We start from the raw sequence: 14,171 nt of genomic DNA on the forward strand, positions 1-14,171 counted from the left end.
TGTAGACGGCTGTTTGACTTGCTTGAGCTGCACGCGCAACGAAGTACGAATATACACACAGTCACATACATAGTTATGTGTGTATATCACCCACAAGCGTCACTAAAAGCATAACAATTATGCATGCTTATGTACACACATTCATACATTTAGGCATATGTGTGTTTAAACACATATTACAAGTACATGTGGCTTAGATGGAAACGCTCAAAAAATTATTACAAAATCTTGGAAAACTAAAACGGTTAACAGTTTCGTTGCACGCCTTGATGTTGTTTTTTAAAGTTTCATGTTGTTTTTGTTGTTGTTTTTGCTGATTATTGCGCAGGCGTACCTTGTTGCCTTGTAGTTTTTACTGTTGTTGCAAACTGTTGTTTTTGTTTTGATATTTTTGTGTGTTATTTTCCAGCTCTTTCACAATCAGTTAAGCTTCCTCTGTTGGCAATATGTTTGTACTAAATGAAAACGTTATAAGCGAACTGATCGCATTTTTTGCTTGCTGAATTTGCATTGTGTATGTGTGTGTAAGTGTGTTGGTATGTGGTGTATTGTTTCGCAAGTATGTAAATGTAAGTAGATAATATTGATGCGATACGCAGCAGATGTACATATGTATGTATGTAAATAAGTTTCTAAAGATATACCTAACATATATGTATACAAAGCAATAGTGATTGAAGAATGAGGTCAATATGTCTGTGGATATTAGGAATAACCACCTACTTAAATATACCTATTACCATATATTGGCAATTTTTATAGTAAAAACAAGAAAAAACGGCAGCACCGAAGCTGCAATTCCCTTCATAGTTGCATTTCTTATAGCATAAAAGTGTATAAAAAGATCTTTCTCTGGATTTATTTGTGATCGGTCAGTTTGAATGGCAGCTATATGCTATCGTAGTACGATATCGGCGAATCCGACGAAAGCGCAGCTTCGTGGAGTGTAAAGAACGTATATAAAATTTCAGAACGTTATCTCAAAAATTGAGAGAACATGGCTAAACCGACTCAGCTCATCACGCTGATCATTTTTACACATCAGAAGTATATATCTTTTAAGTTGCCCGAAGTTTCCTTCTGCATGTTACAAACTTCGTGGTAAACTTAATATACCCTGTTTAGGGTATACAAATTCATTTCATATGTTAAGATTATATATCATACGTTTAAAGTTTGGCTTTAATTTTATGGTAGCACCCTCTAATGGCGGTAGAGATATCAACGGCACTCTCACACACCGTTCACCGTGCGAGGCGGTCCATTTTCACCGTCTATTATTATTATTATTATATTATCATCATTATTTTTTTTTTAGTATCTAAAAAAATTTTTTTTGTTTAGCTTATTTGCTCTTAATAATATTGCAGTTACTGTCTTTTTAAGAAAAGCGGTGCACCGTCTAAAAATGTTCGCTTACAGCATATTTACTTTTTCTATTATAATTTTGTAACTGAATTTTAAGTGCCAAAACTTACTTTTCTCAAACACTGGCAAACTATAAAAATTTACACATACACAAGATATGCTTTGGATCCTTGCGAGATTATGATTTACAGTTATAGTTTTACACAAGTTATAAATTTATTTAGAAAAGTTTTGAATTTAGTTATTTTCGAAACGCATAATATTAGAAAACTCTTTTTCGAAAAAATTATTAAAAAATATTAGTGTTTCAAACACTGTTGTTCGGACAAATGTTATATTTACGAATTCGAAAAACTTTTTTGTCACACTTTTTTAAATTAACACTTTCCCGCTAACATATTGTTAGTTATATGCCGAGTTTTCCTAGGCGAAATTATTTTGGAAAACTATTTAGGTCACAATAATTATGTAGTTGCATAAATTTTACAGCTCATAAATTTTTTCTTTCACTTTCAACATTTTCCATTAGCTAATTATGCGACACTTATTTTCAAGCATATACATATTTGGCTTTACAAAACCATGATTTTACTTAATTTCAATTAAACCGCATATCCTTTTTGCGCATCTATAACTGTTTTGTAGTTTTGAAGTCATCAAATGCTATTCGTTTTTAGATCACTTAGAAAATTCCAACTGCAACGTTTGAGTTGCGCGCACTGACTGTTTCATGGATTCGAAATTCTTCGCAGTTATTGCCTAGGAAAATGAGTTTTGGTAGCTTCTTCGTTAGTTTTTACGGTTCGTTTTGTTTCCATTATTACAAGAATACATGTCTTCATATGGTTTTTAGTGCAGCTCTGCTTCCCGCTTTTACGAAATCTGCAAAGAAAATGAGTCATAAATGAGCCAGTCTTCAAATAGTCTACAATGTTGTGTGCGATATGGACACACTTGAGTGCTTAACACTCAAAATGCCACCCAGTTGAGTGTCGGAGTAGTGGGGATAGTGTTGTTGTGCGCGTTGCAACCTCGAGCTTTTCCAAAATTGCGGCAATTTTCAAAAATTCGCCTGTAAAAATGTTGTTAAATGCCTTCCCAAATAAGTTGGAGCACAAGCAGGGGTCTCGTGCTTACAATATTGTGTGCGATTAGTGTGTGCGCATGCGTGTGTTGGCTGTAATGGGCGCCTCGGTTGTGGGCCATCTGTAGGCGCTTTCAAGTATGACGACCTAAACTACAAGTAGTATAAATTTGACACTAGAAACTTTGTAAGTTGCGGTAGAGCAGTATTTGAATATTATGCATATGTATGTATGTAACATAGATCAATAACAACAATACAGCTATAAGTAAACAATTTTCTGTGACTTGCATATTCTAGTAGTCCCAAAAATGGAGGCCCTACTTTGTTTAAGTTGTATCTAGAAAGCTCTTTTATGAAACACTTTAATTTTATCGGACAGATTATTTGATAGAACACGAATTTGTATATATGTATATTTATGCAGTACTAATATCGAAAAAAACCACTTGCTTGCCAATACAGATATTTGCGATTTCCCAATAGCAACAACAAGTTTGCATCTAGTATTTATTAAAATCATTATTTCACGCACTCACTATAAAAGCTTTTGGTCCCAAGGCGGTACCTTCGAATTACTTAAATTTTAATGCGTACGACATTCAAAGTCAACAATTGTGCTCTGAGCCATGAAAATTAAGCATTTCCAAAAGAAAATAAAAGTTTACACTTCCAACAGTCTTTGTAAATAGTTGTTGTGATTACGCCTAAACGCATATCTTGCTATGTTGTACACACACACACACACACAGTTACATATGCATACATTTACCCCAATGTTTATGGTAGTTACGTTTGTAAGCCGATTTTTGTAGTTGTCGATCAGATTGTGCAAAAATTTCACTCTCATCTGCTTGGAAATTAATTACATTGCTCGCTAAACTAAATACTGGATTACTCGCCAAATCAAGAAGTAAAACTAAAAAGCACATGAGCAATTAAATACAACAAGAAAAAATGGCAATAGGGAAGTGTTTAACTAAAATTTTTTGGAATAACGACAAAAATGCCAATAAGGCGTTTCATGCACATACATATATACATATGTATATATATAAGGATGAAATATATTTTTTTTAAATTAGTAGCACACTAAAACTAAATAAAGAATAAAACGTTTAAAGTGTAGATATGTACTTCTTATGCAATTTCAGGTTAACAAGTATACTATTTGATCAAATCTGACCCGGACTGTCATACAAAGCTTTCCAGAGTCTATACAAGCTTGCCAACGCTTTCCGTACACTTGTTATAATAAATACTATATATGTATAACATATATATATATCACACATACAAAAAAGCATAAAATAAATTTTTAGTGTATTTTCATAAACATTTTTAGAGTTGATCCCGCATTCGAAAAATATTTTTCATTTTATGAATTATAAATTTCAAATAAAAACTCGAAGAGTCAAAAAAAAAGTCGTGCGTCTTTTCTAAATAAAAAATCGACCCGCTCTAACACATACTTATGTAAGCTGGGAAAATGTTTTGCTAATATACAAATGGGCATAATACACCCTAGGTCGCGGTGCACACCTCATTTCTCTTCTATGTACATACATATCTATATGACTATGCGATGGCAAAATTTTCTGAATGGGCAGAAAGCCAAAATATTTATTTACAGTATATACATATGTATATATGTAAGAGTATACATTTATGTCCATATTTCTTTTAAGAGGTTAGGTGTAGTCAGAATTTTCAAAAACTCTATGTTTGTTTTTTTGCATTTTCGTTAAGTGTAATATCTTGAAAATATTGTCTGAAAATTTCAAGTTGATCCGATTGAGTTATTTTGGAGTTATTCGGACCTGATCGAAGGATTTTTTTTTAATGAAAAATTTCGAATTTTTAAGACCAATTGCTTCCCAAAAATCTAGAAAAAAATTGCCTGAGGCCGCCATATTGTTAATTTAAAAAAACAAAAGCTTCGACCAGGCCCAGGATTATCTATTTATAAAACTAGTTTTTTTTTATTTGTTGGATTTTAGATGGATCTCCAAGGACTTATGATTGTGACCGCACGGTTTTTTTTTTTTGAAACTGGGTTATAATATAGCCATAACTAGCTATAACTTTGAAAATTAATATATTTTTTTTTTTTTGAAATTCTTCGTGACTTCATGTCAAAACATTGTATTATAATGTCATATTACTACTTTTGTAAAATAACGTTATTTAATAGCAAAAAAAATTACTGAAAATTCTAATTTTTTCGTGCCTCTGACTACCCCTAAACCCTTAATAGAGCTCGTTACTTATTGGAAATGAACGATAATGCCACAAAACATTATATTGAAATTTAAATTGCGTTTGATTTATCTAACATATTCAATACCTTTTCAAGGAATGTTAGAGTAAATACTTGACTAACTACATATTTAAAAATGCTACTAACTACATCCATTAAAAATACAAATTTTAGTTGCTTCTCGAATATTATACACGAATCAATTGCAAATGTGAAAGACAAAATTATGTTATGGTTTTTGAAAAATTTTATTTTCCTAATTTTCCTGCTATATTTCGGTACTTCCCCAACTAAAAATGCGCAATTGTATACCAAAAATAAATTATAAAGAATAACATGATGCGAAAAATATTATGCGAAAAATTTGATTTTCACAAATAGTGCAACAATTGTCAAATTTATGTGAAAAACAGAGACGGAATCATTATAAGTTTTATATATTTTAAAAATCACATAATAATGATTTTACATTGAGTTTTACGATTTTTTACGCTGATAATGATTAATTTTACAATAGATCATAAATTATTATTATTTTTGAGCAAAAAAACTAAAAATCACACAAATTCATTATTTTTTAGCAAAAATATACAATAACAATCACAAATAATCATTATTTTTGATTTTTAATTATTTTGGTTAAAATAAAACTCACTTTTGATCACAGGTATCTTATGAAGTATTTTGAAGTATTCGTTGCATGCGCTTCTTGAAAAAAAAGTAACACAAAAATTTGGTAAGAAATTATATTTTCGATGAATCCGTATTTACTGACAGAAATTAATTTTTGAAAACTTTCATGTTTTGGAACCGATAACGATACAATTTGTAATTTTCATGCAAACCAGCACATATGATACCTTTTCTAATTTTTGTTGGGGCGGAAAAGAGGCGTGGCAATACCTAATGCCATAAATTTAATGCTTGCGATTCATTCTAAAAGGAGATGCAACGAAAACCTTCATAAGAAAACTGTTATCTAAAAATGAGTTTGTTTCAAAAAAAAAAAATATCGATTATTTGTGACTTTTATTACTTTTTTTTTGCTCAAAAATAATAAATATTTAACTAATCATTATCGGTGAAGAAAATCTTAAAAATCCGAAATTAGAAAATTATCATGCTAAGATCGTCGATGACAAGATGTTATCTGTTTCTTTGTATATCGATTCTAAGTGCTTGATTATTGCATATAAAAATCGCAACAATAATCATTATTTACGGTTGCTGTTGAAAAACAACAATGAATCAGCTGTACTAAAGACATAATTTTGAATTTCAATTTCAAAGTTATAATTAGACATCACAAAAACACAGTGTTGCAACAAAAATTTGGAGGCTCGTCGGTGCGTCAATTCAAATTGGCAAGGCATGAATATATAAGTATTATAAGTAAATAGCAGTGTGTTTATGTATAATTTTTTAATTCTCTACGTCCCACATTAATACTAACTACATTAGCAAAACACATATCCAGGCCTGCAAATGCTAAGAAATGCGCATTAATTAAGACACAACATCCCTGCATACAGTACGTACATAATGTCTGCATCTAATATTTTGCGCGGTTCAAACTTTCGTATTAAGTGGAATTCATTGAAGATAATTGGCTTGATGACAATCAACTACGTTCGCTTTCTTTTATTTACAGTGATATTGAATGCAATTTTCAGATCTTGTATATATGTGGATCAAGAGTCTTGTATACATGTATATGCATATATCACGTGCATATGTATGTGTGTGGGAATAACTTGCTGATCTTTGATAACGGTATACAGAATAAAAATAAAAATCTTTGAAAATATCTCGGTATTTCATTCAAATGAAAAGCGAAAAATTTGGCAGTATTTAAATAAATATGAAAAACAATAAAAATAGTAATAGAGAATCATGAATAACAATTTCGTGACACGTGCAAGACTTATAGATTATTATGTTAGAACGCTCCGAATGCGAAATTGAATATGCATGTACCAAACCCTGTAGGAAGAACTTATAATTTCCTGTGCTACTAGCCAGTAAATTATTATTATTGTTTTTATATCCTGAACAGGATATATTAAGTTTGTCACGTAGTTTCTAACAACCAGGAGGAAATGTCTGAGACCCTATAAAATATATATCTAAATTATGAGCGTGACGAGCTGAGTCGATTTAGCCATGTCCGTCTGTCTGTATATACGCAAACTAGTTCTTCAGTTCTTCAGTTTTTCAGATATCGATCACGTTCTTTTCAAGAAGCTGCCATACAAGCCGAACGATCAAAATGAAGTTTATGTATAAAAACTTTTGTTTCGTGAAAAGTTGTTTAGCTTCGGTGATAGCATAGGTCTAGTTTTTCCTGGCAGAGTCATACTAAACACACACATTTTAATGCCCATTGGGTAAATAAGTATACGATAATCTGGTTATGTATAGGTACATAAAGGGTAGTCCAAATACAAAATTTCATAGTTTAAATTTGCAGACGCGTGAATTGGTAGCCAAGGTCATAAAATACGCATGCAGAAATGTGCACACACGCACTCGATGTATATATAAAAAGGGTGGACCAAATACTTTTCAAATATTTTTATTGACAACCTAATTTTTGTCAATGGTATGCGCATATGTTTGTTTATTAAATAATGAATAATTTCTGAAGAGTCAGACAATTTTTAGAAATACTTTCACTATATCACCAATCACTCTTCCGTTCTCACGTCAGTCGTGTCTACGTAACCGGAACGGGTCCAAATTTATATTAAGTCAACTATTATCAAACCGGCTATATTTGCCAGATTACCAATCATTTCCCACACTCATTTTCTTTTTGTGCAGACACTGAAGAGATTATCTTTAAAATTTAGAAGTATAAGAATCGACCTATACCTACATATTTATGTTGTCAATAGTTGTATATAATATAAACAAATGAATTGAATCTTCTAAAAAGCAGAAGTAACAACACAAAAGTTACTTATTGCTGTGTGCGTTGTGTGTTTTTCTTATTGTAATCGCACATTTTCCAAGCTAAGCAAAACCCAGGCAGCCGCCTCATCGCATAAACGAAAAAAGATATCAGTTGATAGCTGAACATCGTGCTGTATTGGCCGGTAAAATTTTAGAATTTTGGATAATACGAAAAATTTGCTGTGTTGTGAAGAAGAAAAATATATTAAATAATAAAAATAAAAAATAATTTGCACAAAAAATAAAAAATTTTAGAATTTACAATAAAAAAATTATGTTCAGAAAGAGTTTAACTACTTTCGCACAAACTAAAATTGCAAACAATGCTGTATGTCTAACGCCAATAGTTTGTCGAACTTCCAGTAGACGTACTAGGCATAGTAAAGCCGATAGCCGTCCGCCAAAAGTTTTGATTACTGGTATGTATCTAAGTCCCAAATAACAACGATTATAGTGTGAAACATGCAATCATATAGAAAAATTGTTATTTTTAAATATTTTATGCGGGTATTCTAGTCTAGAGACATGAATTTTAAGTGATTTTTTAAGTGTCGTAAAAACAAGGCAATCGATATTTTTATCGTCGATTTTTTTTATCAGTTATTTATTAATTTTGCAAGAGTACAGAAAAAAAGTTTAAATTTTGAAAACTGGCAGCTGATGAAGTGAGGGATCTCAAAAAATTGGCAAAAAAGCATACCCTTGATTCTAACCCTCCTTCCTCCCTCATCTGATTATCAATCCGCAATGAAGTCGCAATTGTATGAACTAGCGTTAAGTAAAAAAGTGAAATTCTACGCTAAAAATGTATTTTTTAAAACTTCAAAAAAATGTTTATAGGTGCCTGCTCAACATTTTAAAAATCTCAGACGCAGACAGAAATACTCGTCACTTTTCTTATATTGATTTACTCTTAATTTTTGTATTGCGAAAAGTTGCTTTTTTGCTAAAAATATTCACTAATATCAACAACAATTTTCAAACGTATCGAAACGTGCCTGTGTGTGTCTGTACATGACTCTTGAGCAACAACAATTTGTTTGCCATTTATTTATAATATGATCTGATATTTGAAAAATGAGTACGCAGTGTGCAAATAGTTATAAACATACAATAATTTATATAATAAAAGTAAGAAAAATATTGTGTACACTTTTTGCAAGAAACTAAATTTATTATTTATTATTTCTTCTTTTATATTATTATTGAGATTAAATTTTTTGAAAAAATTTCTTGTAAAATTAATCAGCAACTCGAATTTATTAATTTATTTTAAAAATTTTATATTTTTCTGGCTTGTAACTAATAAGACTCATTCTTGAATTGCTTATAACTTGTTTTACACCCTACGCCAGGTGGTCTGGGGCAACTCGGCATGGAATGCGCTAAACTTTTGCGCTCTCAATATGGCGCTGACAGTGTTGTACTCTCAGATATCATTAAACCCAGTCAGGAGGTTATAGAAAGTGGTCCGTACATATTCGCCGACATTTTAGACTTCAAGGGTCTGCAAAAGATTGTCGTCGATAATCGTATTGATTGGCTCATACATTTCTCCGCATTGTTGAGCGCGATCGGTGAACAAAATGTGCCACTAGCGGTGCGGTAAGTGTTGTATACTAATGGCACAAATAGTCACCGACGCAAAACCGTGGACCGAATCAGCTGATACGACCTATCTTATGAGAGCGCAATATATTGTAAATGAAGAGTCACCACCGCTTCTGTCGTCCGCTTCAAAAGACCGTACGATAGGATATCCGCGAAAATTTAATTTTTTCATAACTTTTGACAAATTTGGTTTGATACGGGCGGTAAGTACGGAAGGGAGGAATGTCGGTGACTGTTTGTGCTATAAGTGTATAATAATTTTGTAAATTAACAAACCACCACAGTTTCTGAATGTCCATTGTACTCATGTTTTTTTCTATTTTTTATTTTATCGTGTTAGTTCTTTCATTTATCCGTCTGCACGTTGATTTTCTGTCATAACTAAGGAAGACTTTCACTTAAACACGCAAAGTGATTACAAAATAACTGTACAAAGTAATCGCGTGATATCAACAATCACATTTTTCTGCTTTGCTTCCCCATGCAGTTTTAATTTATTTTTCTGAAATATTGCAGCGTCAACATCGAGGGTGTACATAATGTCATCGAACTGGCAAAACAGTACAATTTACGCATTTTTGTGCCAAGCACAATTGGCGCATTCGGCCCAGACAGTCCGCGCGATCCAACTCCAAATGTAACAGTGAGTATTTGCTACTTTTATTATGTGTCATGTGTACGTATGTATCATAGATGAGTATAGTGCATCATATTATATATATTGACTGCACTTCAACAAAAAAAAATACCATTGCTTTATCAGTAAATATTTATGTTACTGCATTCATCTATGGTATGCAAATATTGCTTTCCTTGTTTACCGAAACTGCTACCAGTGTCAAATTGTAATAAAATACGAGTTAGTGACTTAATTAGTCAATAAAAGTTTAAGTTTATTATAAATAGCTCAAATACAAAAATCATAAATAAATTATTTATAATAAGAACGTGTCTTACAAAACCTTATGCTCTGTGCAAGTGAAAGCAGTGTGACAAGCCACTCTGTATAAATTCAGTTAAAATTATGACAATATTTTATGAATTCGGCTTCGATTGCGTTCGCATTCCCATCAGCCATGGCGAAAATGCGCGTTGAAGAGAAATTTAGCAGCAATGAAGAGATAACCGCCAAAGTTGAAACGTTCTAAATTTTTTTTTGTTTTGTTTGTAACTGATCGCTAATGAATTACTTAAGCATTTGAAGTGGTTTTCAGCGAAACTAAATTAATCAAACTATTTTTTGGTCAAAAATTATTAATGGTATTTAATTACTTTTATTTCCATTTTCTATACAACAAACTCTATTCTTCTCTTTATATACATATTAAATATAGATTCAACGCCCCCGCACAATGTATGGCGTCTCAAAAGTGCATGCTGAACTTATGGGCGAATATTATTACCATAAATTTGGCCTGGATTTTAGATGCTTGCGCTTTCCGGGTGTTATTTCAAGCGATCCACCAGGCGGTGGTACTACTGGTGAGTACTTTAGGCTTTTTAAATATTTTTATACTTGAAGAGTGTATTTTAAGTTTGCCACGAAGTTTTTAACACACAGAGATGTAAAGGTCGGAGAACCATTAGAATATGACGAGCAGTGTCGTTTTAGCCATGTCCGCATGTCTGTTCGTCTGTCGGCATATACGCGAATTAATCTCACAGTTTTTGAGATACAGATCTGAAATTTTATACAAGTCCTTTTCTCCTCAAAAAGCTGCTCATTTGACGGAACCACAGGATATCGAAGCACTATAGCCTACAACTATACAAATTGTACGTTCAAAATCATGTCTTTGTTGTATGGAACACTTTTTCATTTGACGTGACGAAACTTGGCACGGATTATTGTTTAAAGCAACGGTAAAATCGCTGAATAAATTGTTTAGATTGGACCACTATAGCATATAACTGCCATACAAACTTGCCGATCAAAATCCAATTCTTGTATGTAATCTTTTGTATTTTTGAAGCGTGTTACAGCTTCGGTGCCAACGAAGTTAACGTTTTTTCTCATTTCAATAAAAGTTTTAAAATGAAAAACACATTTCCAATGCCCTCAGTATAGAAATGTAATTTTTAATAAAATGCACAATAAATTTGAATTATCAATGAGTAATGTAAACAAACTCACTATTTAATATTGACAACAATAAAGAATGTAATATTTGCGATTATTGTTTTCACTTTATTAAATATGCAATTTACGAACGCAAAACTGTTGCAATTTGCAATAATTGTGTAGTGAGAGAAGGGCAAAAACACTGGAGCGTACATAATGTTGTACCGAACAAATGTGGATTCCAATAATACGTACAGATTGTGATGAGTATAACCCAACTCAATTGAGTAAATTTCAAAGCATTGCCGCACAGAAAGCAAGACGTAAGAAAGAACAGCGTAACGAAATGAATGAAGAAATGTATTTTAAACTATGTATATAATTTAGTTTCAAATAAAAGCATGCAAATTATTTATGATATTTTTACTTTTCTTATTATTCGCAGATTACGCCGTCGCCATTTTTCATGAAGCACTGCGCAGCGGCAAGTACACCTGCTACTTGCGTCCAGACACACGTCTTCCCATGATGTACATTGAAGATTGTTTGCGGTATGTTTAAAACTTTTTATATAGCGTTGTTAACCGAAACCGAAATATCTTTAACTAATTGCCGTTTTAACACACACATTTTTGCAGTGCCTTGCTGGAATTTATGCGCGCACCATCGGAAAATTTGAAACGTCGCGTCTACAATGTAACGGCCATGTCTTTCACCCCCGAAGAACTGGTAGAGAAATTAAGTAGTTATGTTCCCAATTTGCACGTGACTTACAAGCCAGATAGTCGACAGGAAATTGCCGATTCATGGCCACAAGTTTTTGACGATTCTGAGGCTCGCCGCGACTGGGGTTGGCAGCATAAATACGATTTGAAAAACTTAGTTAATTTTATGGTAAAGGATGTTCGAGAAAATTTTATTAAGCTGGAAAATGCCAAAGTACGTGCTTCGTCCACGTGATTGTTATATAGTGGCGGTACGTTATTCTTTAACCAGTTTTCATTACAGAAAAATTAAATTTGTAAAAATATGCATTTATTTATGCATTTTTAAAATATTAAATTTTAATATTACAAAAAAGTTTTCTAAAAAACAAATATCTTAAGTCTGCATTAAATTAATTTACAGCAATTTATGATAAGAATCAATACAGAACACTGCAAATGTCTTAAAATCATTAGCTGTTTCTTTGTATTTACTTCGTAACTAAATTGCAATGTATCAATTAGCGGTTCGCTACCAAATATGGTAGCAAACCTTACAAAAAATTCTCATAGACTCATTAATGTGCTCCTCTCCACGGAAATCTTTAGTAAAAGGCGAAAGATTTATTCGACAACTGAAGAGAAGCCAGAGTAACTTGATGATCGCTGCAATAAAGTATTACTTTACAATTATTTATAAACCATATGCGAAGTATAACCCAAAATGCAAGTTAACGAAATTGCAGCCAATTTGTGTCACAGTAGCGAAAGGGGTTGCATAAATCTACAGGTATACGCATTTGCTATATATATTTATGTAAAATTACTAAAATGCATTATCTATACCATAAAATACATGCGTATAATATAAAGTAATTAAAATATTATTAACAAGATAGAATGCATTATATTTTACACTTCAAGGTCGAAAAAAAAAAAAATTAAGCAACGGCGTTTTGATACCTGGTTGGTAATGCACTGGTATGCATGTATGTTCTATATAATATGTTGGCTGTGTAATATTTTTAACAAGATTATTGTTGCCGTTTGGCAATGTGATTTTTCATGAAGCTCTTAGGCTAATAATAATCAGATGAGACTTACGCATACGCTAAATATTATATAATTGTTGTGTGATCTTGGTATTTGTTGGTGATAAGAAACACGAGGCACCGAGTGGCCACCAATCGCACAAGTCACTCGGCGGCAGCGCTTGCCGAAGCAGCAGCTTAATGCATATATTTGATTTGATTTAAAAAATGCCCAAAAATTAATTATTTAGATAAGTATAAAGTTTAAATATTTAGTATGATAAATTATTATTTAGTATACATCTTTTAAAAGTGATGAGAGAGAAACTTTATACAAGCCTTGACGTTGACGGTTTTGTTATGACGCTTACTCGGCCTATTTACAAAGGATATTCATTTCTCCAAAAATTTTGAACTTTGCGAAAGTATTTATTATATGTTTGATATTATAAACAAATGCTGACACACATCCCATGCTGTCACTTAATTCTAAAAAACTATATGTAATATATATATATATATATATATAATATATGACAATGGTAAAAAGCCTGTAAGTTAGCTTCGTCTACTAAGGCTTAGAAAGTGTATTTGTAGTGAAAGAGACGCATTCATGTTAACAGTTTGAATAAAATGGCAATTAATATTAAATATAACTTTTTAAAAGCGCATTAAATTAAACAATAAGCACAGTAGTTATTCAAACAAATAGTTATATGCTATTAATTGCTTCCCTTGTAATTGGTGTTGATTTTCGCCGGTAGAGGCCGCTGTGAAACATAGCATAATGGTGGTAATGCTATTTGTAAAATATGCTTATTAATTTCAAATGGAAATGGAATATTAATTAAAAAGCTCTTTATTAAACCATTAAATAACAAACTTCGGTTATTTGTTTTAGAATTCATATGTGTAAACAATGTTCCTTGAAAAATATGTCTTCTTATATGGAAGTTCCACTTTCCAGCTAGTTGTGAATTCATTTGTATTTCGAAGCAACTCTGTGCCTGGAAACTCCGTATTTAACAGTTCCGGTTAAATTTCCGCGTCCGTAGTGGCTTAATGAGTGAAAGTTATGGAAAATGTATTCAAAAGT

General features: G+C 31.9%; 1 protein-coding gene and 1 non-coding gene across 2 annotated transcripts; one reads left to right on the forward strand and one right to left on the reverse strand.

Moving 5' to 3' along the window:
* Positions 1-7,726: 7,726 nt before the first annotated feature.
* Positions 7,727-13,731, forward strand: Tdh (L-threonine dehydrogenase). The gene is made up of 6 exons (XM_036360896.2): positions 7,727-8,086; positions 9,023-9,272; positions 9,795-9,921; positions 10,613-10,760; positions 11,786-11,891; positions 11,979-13,731. Exons 1-6 carry the CDS (start codon positions 7,942-7,944, stop codon positions 12,298-12,300), a joined length of 1,098 nt encoding a protein of 365 aa, XP_036216789.1. The 5' UTR covers positions 7,727-7,941; the 3' UTR covers positions 12,301-13,731.
* On the reverse strand, positions 12,582-12,699 carry LOC118680598 (U5 spliceosomal RNA). The gene has a single exon (XR_004976179.2). It is a non-coding gene; the product is annotated as a U5 spliceosomal RNA (small nuclear RNA).
* Positions 13,732-14,171: the final 440 nt, after the last annotated feature.

Source organism: Bactrocera oleae, chromosome 6 (assembly GCF_042242935.1).
Source record: "Bactrocera oleae isolate idBacOlea1 chromosome 6, idBacOlea1, whole genome shotgun sequence".
In the NCBI taxonomy this organism is placed as follows: domain Eukaryota; kingdom Metazoa; phylum Arthropoda; class Insecta; order Diptera; family Tephritidae; genus Bactrocera; species Bactrocera oleae.